At 39.9% G+C, this 22,769-nt stretch overlaps 1 protein-coding gene across 7 annotated transcripts; it reads left to right on the top strand.

Moving 5' to 3' along the window:
- The first annotated feature begins 11,789 nt into the window (after positions 1-11,789).
- Positions 11,790-22,397, top strand: SGF29 (SAGA complex associated factor 29). Of its 7 annotated transcripts, none has more exons than XM_074306561.1 (10): positions 11,790-11,919; positions 14,348-14,443; positions 15,657-15,732; positions 15,825-15,897; positions 18,622-18,686; positions 20,027-20,156; positions 20,388-20,534; positions 20,866-20,901; positions 21,080-21,242; positions 22,150-22,397. In XM_074306561.1, exons 2-10 carry the CDS (start codon positions 14,369-14,371, stop codon positions 22,264-22,266), a joined length of 882 nt encoding a protein of 293 aa, XP_074162662.1. In that variant the 5' UTR covers positions 11,790-11,919; positions 14,348-14,368; the 3' UTR covers positions 22,267-22,397. The 7 variants fall into 7 exon arrangements, with proteins under 7 accessions (XP_074162662.1, XP_074162832.1, XP_074162578.1 ...); XM_074306731.1 differs by having other exon boundaries at positions 11,792-11,923; XM_074306477.1 differs by lacking the exon at positions 11,790-11,919 and adding an exon at positions 11,926-12,049.
- Positions 22,398-22,769: the final 372 nt, after the last annotated feature.

Genomic DNA, 22,769 nt, shown 5'->3' with positions numbered 1-22,769 from the left:
AAGTCTGGTTAGTAAAAGGTATTAGATAGAGGAAGAAATACACCATAAGTGGCAGACAGAGAGTCTGTGATGCAAAGCAAGGTGCTTGCATATTTCGACCCTCTGCAAAGAGATGATTCCAGCTTGGCTCTTTTATTTGGTTAAAGGGGCCTATGGGTGAAGTCCCAAGTTGATTGCTCTCTGAACCCAGTGAGGGCCAGAACCTTCCAGGTGGGGGTTGGGAAACCTGAGCAGATACAAAAGAGTGCTTTTGACTAGATCTTGTAAATCAAAGGTCAGTCATGGGGGTTGAGAATCAGAAAGGAATCTTAAAGGGGCTACCTCCAGCATCATGGGAACTTCCTCAAAAGGAGGTTACAAGGAAGGGTTCAGTTGGAGGGAAAGACCATAATGATGGAAGAGTAGTTAGGAAGGCACTCTCTTCTCCAGACTCAGAGGAGACCACATGGCGTGTGTATCATGCTGAGTGGACAAATCAGATCCTGAACTCTCTCACTGGATAATTAATATCGTGATACACTTCCTTTCTGGAAGGCAGCCTGGGAGTTAATGCAGGCTACTGTTACTACTACAGTGCCCCAAGTGTCACATAGTATAGACACAAAGTAGCACATTCTGCTCTCACGAATATGGCAAACAAGCATAGTAAGAGTTAACTGTTGATAGATAAACGAGCTATCTCATTCCAATGGTTCAAGATCATAGTAATTAAAAGGGAGCTCTGGCAATCTTGGGGGTAGGGAGTAAAGCCAGTTAAAGAAAGAATAAAAATTCATTAATCAGAAGGGTACAATTCAGTATGTAGCTGGGAGCAGAAACAATGGAACTGAAGGGAGTGTGGGGGCATCTTGCTTATTCTTGTGCTGGTTGCTGTGATTGTTAGTCCTTCCTCCTGGAAGAGATATTACAAAGGTGATGTCTTGGCTCACTCATGAATTGGCCTGAAGTGAGGCAGAGCTGCATAAAGTCATCAGCCTGTTATCTTCTCCAGAGTCTAGGAGCAAGATGGAAGTCAAGAAAATTAAAGTCTTTCTGAGGCAATGCCCGTATTTATGAGGCAGAAACCTGGGATGTGGGAATAGACTGTATTTGGGTAACCAAAATAAATTGTATAGAATAAGCTAGACCAAGCTGAATTCCAATTGTTTATGTATCACAGGAAGCTAACTTGTGTAGAGCTTATGGCTCACACTATAACAAGGTCATTTTATTGTATTTGAAGCAATTGCCTGAAAATAGTCATCCATGGCTGGGGGTGTGTACAGCTAATTTGGAGGCCAGTCTCTGAGTAGAGGCAACTAAATCTGAGAAATAGAGCCCTGGCTATGAGATGTGACCATCAAAGTGGAGAGGCTTCTGGCCACGTTTGATGGCTTGGAGAGCTAAAGACATGGCATGATTCAGCTATGGTAGCGCCCATCTTTTAAATAGTAGAACCTTCCCCAATTCCTCTTATTTCTAGTGCCTTCTTTCTGTTAATTATTTCCTATTTCTTCTATATATAGCTTACCTCATATATTTGTATATTTCTCCTACATTCGATTATTAATTACTTAAGGGAAAGGACTATCTTTTGCTTCTTTTAGCATCTCTAACATTTACCATAGTGCCTGGAACATAACAGATGCTTAGTAAATGTTGGTTAATTCATTGTTCTCTGGATCATTCTAGAGTATTCTTTCCTATCATTGCTCTAGAATTGATGAAGAGAGTGTTTCTCTTATTTTTATTTTTTTAATTTTAATAGTTTTTATTTACCAGATATATGCATGGGCAACTTCACAACACTGACAATTGCCAAACTTCTTGTTCCAATTTTTCCCCTCCTTCCCCTCCTTCCAGATGGCAGGTTGACCAATACATGTTAAATATGTTAGAGTATAAGTTAAATACAATATCTGTATACATGTCCAAACAGTTGTTTTGCTGTACACAAAGAATCGGACTTTGAAATAGTGTACAATTAACTTGTGAAGGAAATCCAAAATGCAGGTGGACAAAAATAGAGGGATTGGGAATTCTATGTAGTGGTTCATAGTCATCTCCCAGAGTTTTTTCACTGGGTGTAGCTGGTTCAGTTCACTACTGCTCTATTGGAACTGATTTTGTTCATCTCATTGTTGGAGAGGGCCACGTCCATCAGAATTGATCATCATATAGTATTGTTGTTGAAGTATATAATGACCTCCTGGTCCTGCTCATTTTACTCAGCATCAATTCATGCAAGTCTCTCCAGGCCTTTCTGAAATCATCCTGCTGGTCATTTCTTACAGAACAATAATATTCCATAATATTCATATACCGAGAGTGTTTCTTTTAAAACACCCCAAATTAACTCCTCAGATATAAGTTCTTTCTTTAAAAAACAGAACAAAATATTTTATCTTTTGGACTGGACCTAATTTTATTTGTAGAGGGAACTCTCGGTAAGAAAATTCCTTCTACCAATGCAGGTTGGCACTGGCTGGGAAACTTAAAGTCTTAGGGAGTTTCTTGGAGCACTGAGAAATAAAGAGACTTGCCTAGAATCATGTGGCCAGTTAATGTATATGGATGGGGGGCAGGGAAGAGGAGAGAATTTTAACCCAGGTTTTCCTGAGGTTTTCTGAGGGTTGGCTCTTTAACCCAAATATTCCACTACCATTCTCATATTGATGTAGTTTATGATATGGAGTTTGGTGCCAAATGGTATTGTTCGAGAACCAAAATGTTGTGGGTGATGTAGAAACCAGATGATGGCAGGCACCAAAAGTTGGGGTTCAGTCATGTGAAGATTACACAATGGCCATTCTCTTTGGCAAAAGGTAGATTTATTTAGGGGAAGGAGTTAGAAAAATGAAGGGTTACAATAGACACTGGGAATAGTAAATATGAAATAGAGTGGGAGAACATATGCAAGACAAGTTCCTCAGTGGAACTCACAATTACTCAGTAGAAAGAGAGTAACCCATAAGGTTGGGGAATGTCCTTAGCTGGCAGGCTAAGTCCTGAAAAGGTAGGATCTTTTTTTTTTTTTTTTTCCTGAGGCAATTGGGATTAAGTGACCTGCCTAGGGTCACACAGCTAGGAAGTGTTAAGTATCTGAGGTCAGATTTTGACAAGGGGACCCCAAAACTCTAAAGCTTCTTGAAGGAGAGATTCTCCTTGAACTCTGCCTCTGTGGGACCCCGCCCCAGGAAACCAAGATAAAGTGTATTAGTATGCATGGGAGACTTGAAATCTACCCCCCTAAACATACACACACATTTACATCCAGACTCTTCTCTTTGATTCTTTATTGTAACCACTTTCTTTTGATAGATTCAGGTAGATTCTCTCTTTCCCCCTACTCTTTTCAGCTCATCCACTCCTACCATCTGTTCCTCTTCATTTCTTCTGCAAGTGCTAAAGGAACTCACTTGCTGGGCCCCTCCAAACTCCAGCCAGTTGGGGAAGGGGCATTTCTTGAGAGAAGGCGTTCAGAGAAGATTTAAGATCCTATCTCTCTTGCCCTGTCTTCGAAGCCCTAGGTCCATAGCCGTGATCCTGGTATCAATACTCTGGCCCAGCCTGAAAGGAAAAGAGATCTTTAGAAGTTGGGACCAGTGGATCTAAACTTCTCAGCTTTAGGGGATCTCTTTCTTAGGACTCCAGGATTGTTTCCTGGATTTTAAGGGTCGTGCTTCCCAGCTGGTTCTGAGAGTTAGAATTGGATGTCATCCTTTTGCAAGTTTATCAGCAAGTATCATTAAATTGGTAGAGCTCTATATGGGGATTCTGGGTTCCCTTACCTCAAGGTTCTAGGCTCAGGGCCTGGCACCCCGTTTCTTTTGCTCTGTGTTCTGAAGTTTGATCAGCAGCTTCCTCTCATGGCCTCCTGGGCTGGGTCGGTTAGTATGGTTGGCGGCTTCTCTCTTACTCCGACCCTTGCCACTCCCTCTTCCTGAAATAGAAGGCAGTAATTCTAAGAATAAGGTACTCAGAGAGTATGGTGGGTGGAAGGCACTTAGTGGCCATGGTTGTGAGAAAGATAGAGACATGATGGGGCCATGGCAATAACACTAGATGAGAGGCAGAAGACCTGAGTCTTATTTCTAGGTCTCTTCTTAATCTGCTGTGTAAATCTGGGCAAATCTGGGCAAATCATTTAATTCTTCCCAGCCCCTCTGTAAAACTCAGAGGGTAGATTAGATAATTAGATAATTTCTTAACAAATACTTATTAAGCACTTACTATGTGCAAAGCATTGCATTATATACTGCAGAACCAAAGGAAAAAAAGAAAAGTCCTTGCTAAAAGCAAGCTCTCTAAAGCTCTCTAAAAGAGAGCTCATATTCTAATGGGAAACAACACATACACAGATAAATTAATGCAAGGCAGTTTGAAGAGGATAAAAGATTAAAAAAACTGGAGGGTAAAGGAGGTTTCAAAAACAAGGTAGCAACTGAGCTGACTCAGTTATAAGGAAATAAGGATTCTGAGAGGCTGAGATAAGGAGACTAGAGAGATTCCATAGGGTTGTTTGTGGGACTGGCTGGGACCTAGGAATAAAATTAAATGGATTAAGGGTGGGGTAGGTTATCAAGTGTTGGTTAGGTTCCAGAGATTCAAAGCTGAGTCTGGGCAGGGATCTAAAATGAGGAGGTATCTAAAGGAAGGAAGGTGGGGTCATATCTCTCACCCAGATAAGAATCGGTAAAGTTGTAAATGTCATATTCGTCCAAACAAAGTGGCTCCTCGTCTTCCAAGGTCAGGGACTGGAATGGTGGAGAAGCAAATGGAGTTGCTGCCATTAGGACTGGAGAATTCTATTCCTTCAGGGATGAATCTTTCTGAATTCTTGCTCCTGAATTTCTCTCTGTGTATGTCTCTCAGCTTTGCTTCTCCCTGGGACAGCTCCTCCCTAATTTATAGGGTTGGGTTGCCTGTGTACACAATCCACGTTGGCTCTGTCTGATGCAATCTGGCCCCATCCCAGAACCTCTGAATCCAGTATAAACAGAAATGGAATCACAACAGGAAAAACGTTCTGTCTTGTGACTCCTATCCCCACCAGCAGCTGTAACTTTTCCTTCTTTCATACAACTCAGGTTCCCTCCCATATGGATATTTTCCCATGGGCTAACTCTTATTTCAGGATTCTGGGGTCTTTGCGAAGAGAACAGGAAAAGGGAGAAGAGGAGAAGGAGAAAGAAGGGGGAAGGGGGAAAGGAGGAGGACAAATAACCTAAGGCTGGGTAGAGTTCAGTGCCCAGATTTTACTTTATTCAAACAAGCTTGTTATGGATTGGTGATCCAGGAAAGTGCAAAGGAAAAAAAGACAATAAAATCTTGACCCTTAGCTTTGATAAGCCAAATACAGATAAAGATCTGTTAGGTCATGTTAGACATTCATATAGCAAACATCTTTTGAGAACTATCATGTGTAAGTCTTTGTGTCAGGCACTGAAGGAGATCCAAAGATAAGCTAGATATCATCCCAGCATTCAAGGAGAAGAACAGAATATCCCGACTCTACTAACTTATTAGCTGTGATCTTGAGCAAATTCTTTATCTCCAAGTTCCCTCATCTGTTTAAAAAAAGGGGGTGAGAGGGGTAACAATTTACAAAATACTTTATACCAGAAATGTAGATAAAAAAAAAATTAGGTGGATTACCCACTAGTGGGGGAAGTCAGAACAAGTCTTTAGGGGAATAACTATAAGGTAGAATATGACCGGAGTTATAAGAGACTACACACACAGTATTCTGGATATGAATAGGAGGGACAGCAATTAGAGGAAGCCCTGAGAGGGGGTGGAATAGTCTGGTAGATGGAGATCAGAGAAGGACAGAGGATATTCAAACAAAAATAAAAGCATAAGGACAAGTATGGTAGAGATGATTCCAGAGGACCAGTGATGAAGAGTGCTGCCCAATTCCTGAGAGAGATGTGATAGTCTCAGATACAAGTTTGTTTGAACAATGAGTGACAGTGGAAGTGGCAATAAATGGCATATAGCTACATGAGAATCAGCTAGAATGGCGTGTTGGTTCTTGAAGCCAAGCATGGACAAATGCAATTAGGGAAAGATTTGTATCCAGCCTCCTCATTTGTGTCTGCACTCCCTCCATTCATAAAGACCTTAACACATCCAAGTGTCTTTACTGTGTGTGAATAGTATCTATGTCTTCTCATAAATTCTCCACAAAAGACCTTCCCAATGTAACGATGTATACCTCCACCTTTTAGGGATACCTATTGCAAGTTCTTACAGAGAGCGAGGCTCAAGGGAGGAGGTTATGTAACTTATCCAAGTTCACACAGCCTATGGAGTTTTTAAAATGTTATGGATATCAATGGTTTCCAAGTGTTTGTTGCCCTTTCTCAGTACATAACTGAATTACTTACTTTTACAGTTTTACATGTCATATATGACTGCTACTTCTTGAATGCAAATTATAATTAATATTGCAGTCTATTGACCCTCTTGCTTTATCTTTCTATTGAAATTTGGATCATCTATAATTCTAAATTTAAAAAAAAATTAGGCATAGTTTACTTGATTCTTTTGCCCTTATATATTTATGAGGTAGGTAAGCAACTGCTTGGTTTCTTGGGCACTCCATTATCTGTCCTTACAAGATGATCATTGAATTCCTTATAGGGAGACTTAGTAAAAACAATCTTTTATGGGCCAGAAATTAGCTAGATAAGGGTTTAAGAGATAGCATGAAAGGTAACTTTAGTAAAGAGGTCTAGAGTAGCCATATATCGTTTAACAAAAGTATAGCAACCATCAGTTCTGATCCTCAGCAGGGATGTTTAGGCATAGAAACTGAGAATCCCCTCAGAGAAGGGACAAGGTACACCAGAACTGATGTAGCATGGTCAATGACATCAGTGAATATATATGAGGTGGGGGGGATATAGGGAGGTGTCAGTCTTGTTTCTTCTACATCTCATGAGGCCACATCTCACGAAATCAATGGCCAGTGTGCCTAGAATAATGGCACAATACATGTAAGGACCTTCCTTGGGACACTTGACACTGAACCAAGTTGGTGACAAAATTCTTGAACATCCTTCAGAGATGATCTCTAGGATCCAAGACTTCTTCATGGGAAAACAAAAACAAAAACCTAGATAAATCTTCTCTTAGGAAAATCTTTTGGTTTTCCTGTCCCTGACTGAATAGTCTGGTGTGGGGACCTTGTCTTGAGCCCCAAAACCTCAGCTCAGCCCAGCCTTGCTCACAGACCTGACTCTGCTCTTGACCTCAGTTCATTTTCTGAAGCCCCTCTGGAAGCTGCCTTGGATTCTAGCTTCAAGAATAAGGAGATCATTATACACTTCAACAACAATACTGTATGAGGATGTATTCTGATGGAAGTGGATATCTTTGACAGAGAAGATCTAATTCAGGTCCAGCTGATCAATGACAGAATCAGCTACATCCAGAGAAGGAACACTGGGTGAAGTGGATTACTCGTATGCTGTAGACTGCTGTGAGTATAGTAGCAATCAGGGTAGTTTGTAGTGCTCAGGTATTTACTTGTGATGTATTTATAGCTTCAATGATTGAGTCTTTGGAGTAGAAGCCCGCTAAAAAAGGTGTGCCTATTAGGGCAAGGCTACCTAAAAAGTGTGAACTGTTTGCATTTTTGTTTTTCTTCCCAGGTTATTTTTACCTTCTGAATCCAGTTCTTCCTGTGCAACAACAACAAAAAAATTCGGTTCTGCACACATATTGTATCTAGGATATACTATAAGATATTTAACATGTATGAGACTGCTTGCCATCTAGGGGAGGAGGTGGAGGGAAGGAGGGAAAAATTTCAGAACAGAAGTGAGTGTAAGGGATAAAGTTGTAAAAAATTATCCATGCATATGTACTGTTAAAAAAAAGTTATAATTATAAAATTAATAAAAAAAGAAAAAGCTTTATTAAAAAAAAAAAAAAGATTCTGAGTGTTACCCCCCTTCTCCTGTCACACCATCATACTCTTTGGTAGTTCTAGGAGTAGAAAACAACTTTGTTTTTTCATAGGTCATCATGTTTCATGATTTTTGGCCACATAGTATTAACAGGGAGAATATTAGCATTAATTTCAGCATAAATAAATTTGTAACCTTTGAAAATTTTATGTAGTTTCACATATTCAACACAGCTCTACTCTCCTATCCCATTCTGAGCCTAGTATTACTGTCCATAGCAGGGTTGCTGCACAGCAGAGAGAGCACTGGATCTGGACTTCAGACAACCTGAATTCAAATCAGTCTTCAAAGTGTGACCTTATGCAAGTCACTTAATTGTGTACCTCAGTATCTTTGCCTCAATTTCCTCAGCTATACAATTGGAGTCATAATAGTACCTATCTTGCAGGGTTGGTGCAACTTAGCACAGTCTCTGACACAGTAGCACTATATAAATGTGATTCCTTTCCTTTCCTTTTCCCCTTCTGTAGTACCAATGTATGGATCAACTCAATAACTCATGGACTAGTCCATCTGAATGTCACCAATCAACAAGCAATTAGCTTTTAAATACTTACTAGGTGCTGAGTATTGTACCAGGAATACAAATATTAAAAAGTGATATATTATCTGCCCCCACAGAACTTAAATTTTACTCTCATAACCTCAGAAATAAGAGGGAGCATTAACAGTAGTTGGGAAGTTGGCCTTGGAGCTGGGATTGCCCAGACTCAAGTCTTTCTGGCACATAATTGATACGGAGCTCCTGAGGAAGTCATTTAACCTCTCAATATTCTGGACAACTTTATACTCCTATAAGTTGTAGAGAAAATGAAGTCCTAAATTGGTAGAGAAAGTTCCTCAATGAATCCTCAATAAACTATAGGTTTATCCCCAATAAAACCATAGGTCTAGTCTCTATTCCTCATCTGGGTATTGTGCAGTTTTCACTTATTTGGTTTCACATGGGTAAAGATCTGCATCTCTGAGCATAGGGATCTTCTCTCCCTTATTCCCACACCACAACAACAGGAATGAAAAGTTAGTGGCAGGTTGTCTAGCAAAGTGTGAGAAGACTGGAAAGATGGAATACCAAGGGAAACTGGAAAAAGAACGATCTTGAATTCATTCTATCTCTCAAGCAACGTTGTAACTGTGAAGAATGGTCTGCTTATGGATAATCATCTTTGAAATTCTGTTTATTCCATTTTGTTATTTTCATGAAGAATACCCATTATTATGTGTGAAGATTATTCTCAAAAAGACTCAACCTAAGTGAAAAGCCCCTAATATCTTCCCATCATCTTTTCTGACATTAATGATGTTTGTCATTTTTACAAACTTTTCCTCTTAGAGCATTTGACCTGGTGTCAGGATTCAATTCTTGCTTCAGTGTATAATCCTGGGCAAGTCACTTCTCTGTCTGCCTCAAGTTTCCTCATGTATAAAGTGAGAAGTAGGTATTTTTATTACTCCTATTTCATAAATGAGGAAATATTTTTATTACCCCTAAGGCTGTTTTAAAAATAAAATGAAGTACTTGTAAACTGCTTTGCAAACCTTAAAGCACTATATAACTGCTAGTTGTGGTAGGGGTGATGATGATGATGATGATGATGATGATGAGGTTGAATAACAATGCCTTTAAAATTGTCTTGTTTCCAGTAGAGATTGCTCATTTGGTTAAATCTTCAAATATCTGAAGAGTTATATGGAAGAGGAATTAGATATTCTCCTTGGCTTCGGAGAATAAAACTTGCACAAAGAACGTAAGTTACAGGGACAAAGTAACTTGTAACAGCTAGAATTGCCCAACAATAAAATAGGCTTCCTAGGGAGGTAATGAGCTCCTTGCCATTTAAAGTATTCCAGCACAAGTTTGGTCCCAAAGAAGATATGAGAAGACACCTTCCACTTTCCCTTATTTTGCAAAAATGGGGGAATCTGTGGGTTTAGAACATTGAATATATTGTCATATTTTTTAAGATTTATTGACTGGTTTTGTTCCTTTTTCCTCATTTTTAATTTTTTCAACTAAAAAAATTACTTGTTATAAGAGATGGCTATCTGGGAGAGGGAGAAGAATAAGAACATTTTAAGTGATGTAAAAACAAAATTACCAATAAAATTTTGTTTTAAAATGTTTAAGCAGATGCTAAATAACAATTATCATTTTTATAACTAGCTTTATAATAAATGTTATCTAGTTTTTATCTTCACAAGGACCCAGGGAGATAGATACTATTACAGCACCTATTCCCAGATAAGGAAATTGGGGCAGAAAAAGGTAAAGTGACTTACCCACACAATAAATGTTTGAAGTAGGATTTGAAGTCATGTCTTTTCCATTGCAAGTACAATGCTCTAGTTGCATTAGCAATTAGGAACGGGTAGTGGGATTCCATTAGGAAGGTCTGATACGCAAGAGAAGGGTTTGAAAGGTAAGAATTTCCAAGAAACCCAGAGTAGTTTCTCTGAGGAGGGGGCTTAGTTACCATAAAAGCACCCAAGCAGCACCATGGAACCCCCTGGTCTGAGGAGCTTGCCTGACATTTAGAGGACAAGGGTTGTCTCCTCCAAAGACAGGTAACCCTTTAATCACTGGTTGGAACTAACAAGCTTCTGCTAGGGCCTCCGACCTGGAATACACCTGGCGGAGCCGGCCACAGCATCTCTCCACATTCACCGGCCCAGACAGAAACCAAGGCCCGCCGGGACCACTCGATCGGTGGTATTTGAAATTCAGGTTCCGCCCTGTGTCTTGATACTGTTTTACAAGCATTCTCAGAAACATTAACAAACTTTGTTTTCTAGAGGGTTCCTAGTTGGGCCAGGACTCAATGCAGCGTCTTTTGAATCTTCAGCATTCTACTTCTCCCTCCCACTTAGAAAATGTGAACCTCGTGAAGAGCAAGCCGGTTACTATTAAGAGACTAACCGGATACAGTTCTAGCGCCACAAAAGAGCTGGGGGGAGGGGATGGGGGGGAGGGGGTCACCTACTTGCTTATCAAATTAAATAGGACAATTTCTAAATCCCCTTCAGCTCTTAACCATCTGTCACTCCTCTCCTTCTCCATCTCCCTCAGTCACTACCTCGTCACTATTTTCCAAGAAGTGGGACTTCTGACTGAGTCCGGGTGCCTGCCTCTTGGAGAAGAGAACAAATCTGGCCCCGGGCACTCCCGGCTCTGTGACCCCGGCCCGAGTCCCAAGGCGCCCTTTCTTATTTTTGCTGCATTGGCCCAGTTTGGGCTGTTGCCACCCCGCAGAGTGATTCCCCAGATTGGACACCTCCGTCTTTCCTTTCCTTTCCTCGCCAGACTAATTTTTCTAAAACCCCTCCTTTCTCATCATTCCCACCGCTTCCGTCCAGATCCGGGCGGTGAGCCTCGGAAAAGGGTGCTTCAGACCGGACACTCCCACCCTGCCTTTCTCCTCCCTCGGCCGGCCTGCTTCTCCTGAACTACCCCTTTCCGCATGACATTTCCTGCGTGAGTCCCGCGCTTTTTAACTGTTTGCCTCAGTTTCCTCACTGACAGAAAACGAGCAGGAAAAGGAAATGGCAAACCAGTCCTGTATCTTTACAAAAAATCCCCAAACGGGCGACCGAAAAACAGCAACGACAAGGAGAAAAACGTAAGCTCCTAACTCTGTAATACAAATAATTCTTTACTAAAGAACAAAGAATCTAGAAGAATGCAAACTGGGAGGGTATTAACAAAAAAACCCAAAAACTACATTTCCCAACAAAGAGCACGGCAGGGAACGCGTAAAGATTCGAGTCCCGGATCCCTTTTCGCAGTTATTTTGGAGAGAAAGACTACATTTCCCGGCAGGCCGTATAGGTGCGCACACGCAAGCGCACTAACATTCCCTAGCCCGGGAACGAGGATGAGAAAAGTTCAGGGGGGGTGTTGCAGTTGCCGTCGCTGCGGTCTTCATCGCCTCCGTCACAGTTGGCTCGTTTTGGCTCGTCCTCGGTAGGTAGGTTTAGGTAGCAGCTATGGGCCTTAAGCGGACCAGGGGAGCAGGGGAGCGGGGAGCGGCAACATCTTACCCGTTGTGCTCCCCCCATCCCGGGCCAGGCTGTGGTGCCCCAAGATACTAAAAGTACGCATGCGCACACTGCGGAGCTCGGGGAAGAGGGGTACGGAGGTGGAGAGGTCACGCGTCCGCCGCGGAGGGTTCTTTGTTCGCCGAGCGAACCACGTGGGGAGGCGGCCTTTAGAAGCACGTGGGAAGGGGTGGGGGCAAAGTATTTAGAAGCACGTGCGTTGCTGCGAGGAGGAGGAGGAGAGGCGCCTGATGAGGAACACATCATGGCTTCGACGGGTATTTCTTCCGAGAGCAATTGTAGTGATAGTAGCGGATGTTTAGAAAGCCCCTTAGAGCATTCCTTATTTCAGCGTCATGAGGTCTGTAGTGCGGGCTAACACCTCCGTTTCACAGATAACCGTAACTCATAAGCTTTGCGGGCCGCCTCGGAGTTTTGCAAAATTCTTTTTCCACAGCCACGTTGGGAGGGAGGTAGTGCAAGAGTCCTCCCGTTAAGTGGAGGAGGAACCGGCTCCCCCCGGCATCATCACGACTTGCCCAAGCCCGGGCGGATAGTAATAGGCGAGCTGGCCCTGGTTCTCGTCTCCCAACGCGCCCGTTCTCGTTTTTGCTGCAGTTGCCCAGTTTGGGCTGCCGTCACCGCACAGAGTGACTCCCCAGATTGGACACCTCCGCCTTTCCTTTTCCTCACCAGACTGATTTTACTAAAATACCTCCTTGTGTCTGGAAGCCTCTTGCGTGACCTCCTTTTTGGTTGGAATTAAAGACATTAATTACTGGAATTAAAGTAAAGGTACTAGTTAAAGTCTGAGTTCCAATGGAGATGAAGGCACTGTGGAGAGAGAGGTTAAAGGTCATAGGCTTATGTCACCCACCGTCAACCTCTTCGTTTTCTGGATATGAAAACAGGGACAGAAAAGTGAAGGGGGAAGGGTCCAGGATCATTCAGATCGTAAAATAATAAGGAACAGATGTGGGATTAGAAACAATATTCTGATTTCCATGTTGCAAAAAAGGGAGTAAAATGAGAAAAAGTCCCTTGGGGAGTTATGAGGGATAGAATTTAGAAGTGCAGCTGATTTCCCTGCCTTCAGCATTTCCCCCTTCCCTATGCATCTTTTTGTTAGTAGATTCGGGACATTGACGTTGGAGGCAGAGGTCTGAGTATAAATAGAACTCTTTTATCCACTACTTAAATAACTTTGGGTAAAAGTGACTTCCCATTTCTGGGAAGTTTTCTTCCATCTGAAGTGAGGTTGGCTTACGGTTTTCTGAAGTCCTTTCTTGCTGTAAGACTAGGCCCTACAAAAGTGGAGCTCTTCACATTATCCAGGGCCCCTCCTATCAGTTGCTTTGCTGTGTCTTTTCAGACTTATCTGCCATTGCTTCTTAAAAAGCCCTTCTGCTTTACTACACCTATCTTAATTAACAGTTTCTGCACATGCCATGCTATTGCTGGTCTCATGCAGTTTTTTCTTGGAAGTTCCCCTCTTCTTTTAACAGACCAAATCCTATATTCTCTCTCTCTTTTTATTTTTTTTTCCTGAGGCTGGGGTTAAGTGACTTGCCCAGGGTCACACAGCTAGGAAGTGTTAAGTGTCTGAGAACAGATTTGAACTCCGGTCCTCCAGAATTCGCGCTGGTGTTCTATCCACTGCGCCACCTAGCTGCCTCCAAATCTTTTTTAAGGCCTCCACTAATATATATATATATATATATATATATATATATATATATATATATATATATATATATATATATATATATATATATATATATATATATATATATTTTTTTTTTTTTTTTTTTTTTACAAAACTCACTTTCAACTTTGTTTTTCTGTTGTATTTCTGTTATTTTGTAGTTTGAGATATAAACTTTGCTAATTCAGTCATCGACAACTGATAATTATTTTTTGCTCTTAATATTAGTTTCATAGAATTTAGAGTTGTAAGAACTTTTTTGAGATCATTTAGTTTGGTGGATAAAGTGACTGATTCCTGGGAACAAGAAAAGAAATTTGCTTAAGGGCACAAAGCTAGTGAAGGGCATAACTAGACTCCAAGCAATAGTTTTCTGATTCCAAATCCATTTGATTCCAAATCATCTCTCAGACCTAGCTTCCCTTCTTAATAAAATATAAGTGTAGGGAGTGCAAGGACCAAATCATCTTGTTAAAATACCCTTGTTGATGCAGTGCCATGCTTGTAGGGAGAGACTTTTTAAATTGTTGCTGAATTAATTAAATTTAGTGATTGCCACAATGTTGCTGGTCCTTTAGCTTTAGGATGCTCTCCTCCCAGAGGCTTTTTGACCATTCTTTTCTTTTATTTCATTACTTTTGTTTCATAGAAAACAGTATTTACCACAGCCATGGCATTGGTGTCAGCAGACTCCAGAATAGCTGAACTACTGACAGAGCTCCATCAACTGATTAAGCAAACTCAGGTAATACCTTCCTCTCAGAAAAAGGGATGACCTTGGTACAATTCTGAGGGTGACTAAAAAAAGAGAATTGTAAGAGTGGTACCATAGGCTACCCTGACTATAGTTGTGAAAACAATATTGGAATGAAACAGCATTAGAGGTGGCAAGTGCAATAGGAACAATATTGCAAGTGCCGATTCCTTGAAGAGGAGAGAACAGAAAGTTCAGAGATGGGGGAGAAGACCAAGGAGTTAGTTGCATAGGAAGGGTAGGAGAGTGGTAGGTCAGAGGATTAGGAGACTAAAGGACTAGAGGATAGAGGCCATAGGACAATGAATAGCTAAAATTGCAACCAAATTGGCTATAATAACTGTTTTTGTGAGATGTTGATTAATGTAACATTGTATTGGCTATACATGGGGAGAAGTAGATATTCATATCAGAGAAGTGAGATATATTTAGGGATTTTTTTATAGTTTTATTGATTCCCCCCCCCCCCCCCCCGCATTGTACCATTTTAAAGTTAAACAAACACATATGGTGTGTTGTGTGTGTGTGTAGGGGAAACTAGGTATGTATAATACTACTACACTTAATATGCCTATTTATGTATCTTAATATCTGGGGTTATATAAAAATTTCTCTGGCAAAAAGAGGGTTGAGTAGGAAAAGTTTAAGAAGCTCCTATTTAGGACATTATTTATTTATTTTATATTCTTTGCTTTCAAAGAGTTTGTTTAATCAAGCAAGACAACATGTACCTATGTAACTGTTTCCAGAAAACAAAAAAGATGGTTTAGGAAGATGTAAGGTTAGGGGCATATGGGATCAGGAAAGGCTTTGTGTCGAAAGTATTGAGTGAACTGCAGTTTTTGAACATAAAGAGGAATTCGGTGAAGCAATGATGAGGAAAAGAGGATTTCAGGCTCAGGGATAATTGGGGGAGAAGAGGCAGAGCACAGCCAGTGAAGAACAAAGAAAGCCAGTTAGCTTCGTTGAGTAATGAAAGGCTGGGACCAGGCCATGGAGGGACTTAAAAGCCGAATAAGAGGAAAGTTGATCCCAAAGAAAATAGGGAGCCAGTGGACATAATTGTTGGCAGTTTTTGTGCAGGAACTTTTAGAAGAAAATTTTGGGTGGAGACAGTAAAGGGAAGTGCCCAGGGAGGCACTGAGCTGGTTTGGCAGGACAACCTTCTCTTCCTCATCTTCCTTTTCTCTCCATATCTGTGCAGGAAGAACGCTCCCGAAGTGAACATAACCTGATCAATATCCAGAAGACACATGAGAGAATGCAGACAGAAAACAAAAGTGAGGCAGGGAGAGAGATTGGGGGGGTGCTGTGGGAATTAGCCTGACCTGTTGAGGGAGCTTTGTTTGTTAATGTATGTGTTCATCTGCAGTCTCCCCTTATTACCGGACAAAGCTTCGAGGTCTCTATACCACAGCCAAGGCAGATGCAGAAGCGGAGTGCAAGTGAGTGTGTAGGATTCTTTTTCCTCTTCCTAGTCTCACACATGACAACAAAGATGTGGCATCTTCATATAATTTATATAATTATATAATTTATATATACTTACATAAATATGTAAATGTAGAATATATATACATATATATATATATATATATATATATATATATATATATATATATATGACATCATTAAAGATGTCATTCACATCCAAAGCCTTGTGATAGAAGCATTATTTCTGCTCTCACTGTGGCCCAAACTCTCCTATATCCCATTGTCGCCATTTCTCATTCCACTTTTGAAGCTGCTTTGTTATGTTGGTCTTCATCTCTTGTTCATAAGTTCCCTGTCAGGGTGTTTGTTTTTGGTTTTTCTTGTCTTTTTTTAAATTTGCCTCTAGTTCCTCATAGTTGCCACTTGAATGTGTTAGAATTGGTCAGACTTTTCTGAAAGAGCAAAGTCTGTTCCTCTGACAAAATAAAGAGGAAACCTCACATTTTGGTATTGCTGGCCTTATGAGCTCTTATTTCTGAAGCATGTTTCAGGGAGGTTTTTAAGTCTAGACAACAGTTTACTGATTGTGTGTAATTAAATCATTACAAACTTGTTTGAGGAAATAAAAGTAGGGCAACTGTTTTTCTTTTCTCTACTGAAGTGGGGAAAAAATGTCTTACTTTGGGCATATAAGCTAACCCCTCCTCTGCCAAGTAGCAGAAAACTGCCCTCTTAGTTTCTGGATCTGGCTTTTGTTGCTTCTGAGTTCGAAAGGTTAAGGCATACCCAAGAGGCTGGTAAAGGCTGGCCCAGGACCCTCTCTTAGCTGAGAGAATGGAGAAGAGAGGTCTGGAGTCATGACTAGACAGATGTTTTCAAAGCTTTTTCATCTTCAACCCAGTTCTGCCCTCAAAAACTGTGCCCCTTCTGTAAAAGGTATATCTCTAGAAAGGTGCAAGGGGGAGCATCTGGAAATATGAGTTAATTTTTCATCATTCTAGTAAAAAAAGAATTAAAATGTTGAATATGAGATTTGAGAGAGACTTTAGGGGTCACTTAGTGGGTCCAGGGGTTCTTAACTTTCTTTGTGTCATGGACCCCCTTTGCCAATCTGAATCCTGGGGGGATTGCCTTTTCAGAATGACATTTTTAAATAAATAAAATAAAATAGAGATAAGGATTATTAAATAAAGTGTGTAATTACATTGAAATAGAAAACTATTTTTAAAAACTGGTTCATTTATAAGAAACATTGAAGCCCATTAAGGGAACAGACATAGATATCTATAATCCAAAGCAAGTAACTGCAATTTAAAATTAAATAGATTTTAATTAATTAAATCTATTAAAAAGACCTTAAACTCCTATTCCAGTATAGGATTTTTTCCCCCTCACCAAGTTATAAGCTTCCTATTTATCCTTATAACATGTCTGGTAGGGAGAGAAATGGGAAGGATTTTTGTCTAAAGGTACACATTATCATAACCATCAAAATAAAACATTTTTTTGAAAGATTTTAGAACTCTGATCAATGATAAACCTAAAGAATGAAGATGAAGCATACCATTCACTTTCTGAACAGGTGATGAACTTGAAATTAAGAAAAATAAACATATTTTTGGACATGGCTAAAGTGGCAATTTATTTTTTTGCCAGACTATATAGGTATTGAGGGTATATGGTGTTTTTTTGTTTGGTTTTTTTTTTTTTGGTTTTGTTTTTTGTTTTGTTTTGTTTTTAATTGTTCTCCATTTAAGAAGTGGATTGGTTTCTGGAAGGACCAATTAATAAATTACTGGTTACTTGGGAGAAGAAGAGAGTATAAGATTTAAAGTTAGAAGATGTGGGTTTAAATCCTGTCTCTTTCTTAGCTATGTGACTGTGACTGTCATTTATTCTAAGTGTTTTTTAAATTTTCAAGATGATACCTGCATTGGTTGTTATAAGGAAAATGAATTAGAAAGCACTATATAGACATGAGCATTAGCATCTTCATCTGTAAATTGTAGGTAGGATTAGATTAGATAACTTCTCTGGAATCCCTTCCAGGTTTGGATTTATGAATCTTGAGTTATTCTCATTTAAAGTTGAGAAGATTTAGATTGAAAGTAGTTTATAATTTTGAAAAATAAGAGGCTAATACTATTGAATTGATCAATTGAAGCTCATAATTTTAGTAAAGATTCCATCCTCAATAATGCATGAATTATGCATCCAATTTTTACTATACTTATCCCACTGAGTGAATGAGACACATTAGAGAAAATCAAAACTTCATTATCTTAAAGAGAACAGTGAGTTATTTTCAGTTTCAAATTGTCTTAGAATAGAATTGACAGTTTTTATAGACAGAAAACAATGAAATATAGCTTTTCTAGAAAAGCAGTAGTAGGTATATTAAAATCCTCATGGAGATTCCTGGTTTGTAAATTGTGAATTTGTTTATGGCCTCAAGGCCAAGTGGCTAGTAGTATTAATTTCAAATCTAGAAAGGCTAACTCATTTCATGAGTAGCCTATGGCAACCTGAAGAGATGACGTTTTGGCCTCTGTTGAACCAAAAAAGGTATCAGAAAACCCCATCTTTCTTTCCCCTAAAAGCTTCCTTTACTTTTTCTAAGATATTTAATTGCCTAGTGTGGTGGCAGCTCCTTCCATGGGCTCTGGAAGCACTCAGTTCTAGTGGCCTGCCCCTCGTGGGTTAGTTTTTATTTCTCCTCTGGTTTTCTTCTGTAGTATACTGCGCAGAGCTCTGGATAAGATTGCTGAGATCAAGACTTTGCTGGAAGAAAGGCGAATTGGTGAGTTAGAGGAGCCTTGCTCTGTGCAGTGGGGAGGAGAGGCACATTGGAGGATGGGTTTGCTTGAAAGGAGGGTTTCTGCGGTTTTCACTTTTGGAAGGTTGACTATAGTGCTTTTCTCAGATTTTTCTGGTGTTTATTCACTACCTCTTGTAAATTCTTCATATTTTGCTTACCATATTTTTTGGAGACAACTAAAGATTTTCTCCCCATTTTGTGTAGTTAGTGATGTTAGGATAATGCTTATTAAAGCTTTTATTTTGTATAAGGGCTGTCTTTCAGACATTTTTAAAAACAAGAACTGTGAGATTTTAAAAGCAGTGTTGAGCCAGTCCCCCCGTTTGTGTCCCCTCAGTGATGCTTCTTTTAAGGTTGTTTAAAATTTCTTCAAAGTACATAGATTTTGAGCATATTTGGGTAGATACCATCCATATATTTTAAGCATTTTGTATTTAATTTAAATTTTTTTTATTTTCAAAACATATGCATGGATACTTTTTCAACATTGACCCTTGCAAAATCTTGTATTCCAAATTTCCCCCTTTTCCTCCCACTCCCTCCCCTAGATGACAAATAATCTGATAAATATGTACAATTCTTCTATACATATTTTTACAATTATCGTGATACACAAGAAAAATCAGATCAAAAAGGAAAAAAAATGAAAAAACAAAATACAAGCAAACAACAAAAAAGGATGAAAATGCTCTGTTGTGATCCACACTCAGCTCCCACAGTCTTCTCTCTGGGTGCATATGATTCTCTTCATCACAAGATCTTTGGAACTGGCCTTGAATTATTTCATTGTTGAAAAGAAGCCTCAGTGATGCTTCTGATGGAGATTTGAAGAGATGTCTTGGCTGGATTTCCTATTGGTGTTTTTAATCTTATGCAATTACAGGATTATATATTATAACTCATGTTGAGTTTATTTCCAGCTTACTGATAGGTCCCTGAATTTTCTATTTAATGATTTGAATTCAATGGGCCAAGCATTTATTAAATGCCTATTTTGTATGCCAGGCATTGTGCTATAGGATAGACACACAAGGAGCTTTAATTTGATTTCAGGGCATGGAAAGAGAAAAGGACAATGTTTGGGATCCTCAGAGTTAGGGTTAGAATACCAAAGGAATGTCCTCTTCCTATTCCCATGTTTTTCCTTCATTGTGAGTATGAAAGTCTTTGGGATTAGGGGCTAATGGTTAATACTAGAGAAAGAATTAAACAAAAGCATAGTCATGGTTTGGTGGATAACATATGGCAGAGGGGTGAGATGGAAAGACTAAATTTTTTGGCCATGTAGTGTGAGAAGGTTTCACTTCTTTTCTCCTCCACAGCGGCTAAAATTGCAGGATTATACAATGATTCAGAACCTCCACGGAAAACCATGCGCCGAGGGGTATTGATGACGCTATTGCAACAGTCAGCTATGACATTGCCTCTGTGGATTGGAAAACCTGGAGACAAGTAAGTGTGGGAGTCCTGGGGAAAGGAAATTGGGCAGGATTCGACTAGCCAAAGATAGTTTGAGGTCTTGGAGAACGTAGGAAATTGAGGATGAAAGTGGAGGTCAGTGGTGGGTACAGTTGTGTGGCTTTTGCTGGAGGATCCCAAAATAGATCTCCAGGAAGGGTTTTAGGGCTTTGGAGCTGGGTAGAAGTGAGGCAGGAACTGGTAACAAGGTTTTTCATCCCCTAGGCCTCCACCCCTGTGCGGGGCTATTCCAGCTTCAGGGGACTACGTAGCTAAACCAGGTGATAAGGTGGCTGCTCGAGTGAAAGCTGTGGATGGGGATGAGCAGTGGATTCTGGCTGAAGTGGTCAGCTACAGTCATGCTACCAACAAGTGAGTAAGAATGTTTTATCCTGTTTGAGAATTTTTATTTTTTTTTATTTTTTATTTTTTTTTGCTAAGGCAATTGGGGTTAAGTGACTTGCCCCAAGGTGTTACATAGCCAGGAAGTGTTAAAGAGTCTGAGGTCATATTTGAACTCAGGTCCTCCTGACTTCAGGGCTGTAAAATTGTTTTTTCACTTTTCCTTTACTTTCTTGGGTTCTCTTATTATTAGCCTCTTCAACTCAGAAAATGTATCTGCCTTATTACTTTCACGGTCATCCTGAGTTTTCTGGAAAAATCACTAAGTCAGATATTCTTTTTTTTTTCCCCCCCCTTTTAGATATGAGGTGGATGACATTGATGAGGAAGGCAAAGAGTAAGTACTCTTCTAAAGGGATGATTACAGAGGAGTCAGGAGCAAGGTCGGGTGTGGGATCAAGGCAGAAACCAATTTGTGGGTTCTAGAAAAATGAAAGTAAAGAAAATCCTTCCTGAGAAATAGTTCTTATGTATTTTCAGGGCAGAGGGTCATACTTAGTCTTTTTCCCTACTAGGAGACACACCTTGAGCCGAAGACGTATCATCCCACTCCCACAATGGAAGGCCAATCCTGAGACAGACCCTGAAGCTTTATTCCAGAAGGATCAGCTTGTGCTGGCATTGTACCCCCAAACCACCTGCTTCTACCGGGCTTTGATTCACACTCCTCCACAACGGGTAAGGAATGGTAACCTGGGAGAACTTTTCAATATATACTCAATATATTCAATATATACTTTTAGTATAACAGATTAAAGTTTACCCAGTTGGTTCCTAAGATTAGGATTTCTGAAAGGGTAGAAGAATGGGGGAGAACCTTCATGTGGTGGTGGTTTTTATTTTGCCTTGTCCGATTATCAATTATAAAGTTCTTACTTATATTAAGTCCAAATCTGTGTTCTTGAAACTCTTATTAATCATAGTTCTGCTTGCTCGAACTATGTGGAACAGGTGTACTTTCAAGCAAGATATTGGGCTTTTAGGATATTTGAAGACCGTTCTATCTTTGTTTTCCCTTCCTTACCCACCTCTCCTTTGTCTTTTCTTCATTTTAATGTTCCTAACTCCTTAAATCCTTACTCACGTTATGAGATTTTAAGCCCCATCTCCATCATGGTTATTCTCCACTGGCCATTTAGCTGAGTGAAGTTAAAATTCTCAGACCTGAACAGACTGCTCTAGATGTGAGCTGACATACACAATGGAATCCATTTCTCATTCCTGCTCCCATCACATACTTTTCCTTCCATTACTTTCCATTTCACCTTAAGACAAAACAAAATGAAACTAGCAGGAGAGAGACAACCAGGACTTACCACATGTCATATGTTGCTAAAATCTGAGGGATACAAAAAAAGTAAAACCTTCCCTGTTTTTTGGCAAGATAAAGATTAGATATTAGCAGGTTTTTGTTTATAGGGAAGTGTGAAATGACTTAAAAAAAAAAAAAGCAACTCTTGAGTTTTCTATGAAAGTGTTTTTCCAGGATGTGCTAGCTTCACATATACCTAAAGTTTCGGCAACAAGGTTTAGTTACTGTCAGCTTTAGGCTTTCTGAATCTTAACTTAGTTTCTTTCTCTCTAGCCCCAGGAAGACTATTCTGTCCTGTTTGAAGATACCTCCTATGCAGATGGTTATTCTCCTCCCCTCAATGTGGCCCAGAGGTATGTTGTGGCCTGCAAGGAACCTAAGAAGAAGTGAGGTTCGGTTTGACTGAATCACGGACTTTTTAACCTTGCCTCTGTTCACCTGACTCTTCGGCCATGCCCCTTGAAGGGGGGAATTAATGTATCCTTCTCTGCAGACTAATAAATATACAGCCCTGTCCCCTACATCATGTGTTTCCAGGGCCTGATTTTCTTAGACTTTAACCCCCTCCCCAAGTGAACTGGGAGTTTAGGGTGCTATGTGTACTATCCTTTGGTTCTTTTTCTTTTCTTTTCTCAATGCTATTTTATCTTTTCAGATGCACATAAAGATAGTTTTTAACATTTGTTTTTGTAAGACTTGTTTTTGAAATTTCTCTAAAACAGCAATCTGATATAGGTTAAATATGTGCAATCCTTTTAAACAAATTTCCATATTTATCATGTTGTGCAAGAAAAATCAGACCAAAAGGGAAAAAAACCATGAGGAAGAAAAAAAAAACAAAAAAAGTCAAATACTGTGCTTAGATCCATATTCTGCCTCTCCTAGTTCTAGCA

The sequence above is a fragment of the Sminthopsis crassicaudata genome, chromosome 1, assembly GCF_048593235.1.
Source record: "Sminthopsis crassicaudata isolate SCR6 chromosome 1, ASM4859323v1, whole genome shotgun sequence".
Classification (NCBI taxonomy): domain Eukaryota; kingdom Metazoa; phylum Chordata; class Mammalia; order Dasyuromorphia; family Dasyuridae; genus Sminthopsis; species Sminthopsis crassicaudata.
The sequence above is the reverse complement of the archived record's forward strand: the minus strand, read 5'-3'. Positions and strand labels throughout refer to the sequence as shown.

What these genes read in the sequence shown, in the direction of transcription:
- SGF29 (XM_074306295.1), top strand. Translation starts at nt 12,259, where the DNA reads ATGGCTTCGACGGGTATTTCTTCCGAGAGCAATTGTAGTGATAGTAGC. An exon ending in AACTGATTAAGCAAACTCAG is followed by an intron (nt 14,444 to 15,656) that starts GTAATACCTTCC and finishes ATATCTGTGCAG; the next exon opens with GAAGAACGCTCCCGAAGTGA. An exon ending in GATGCAGAAGCGGAGTGCAA is followed by an intron (nt 15,898 to 18,621) that starts GTGAGTGTGTAG and finishes TTTCTTCTGTAG; the next exon opens with TATACTGCGCAGAGCTCTGG.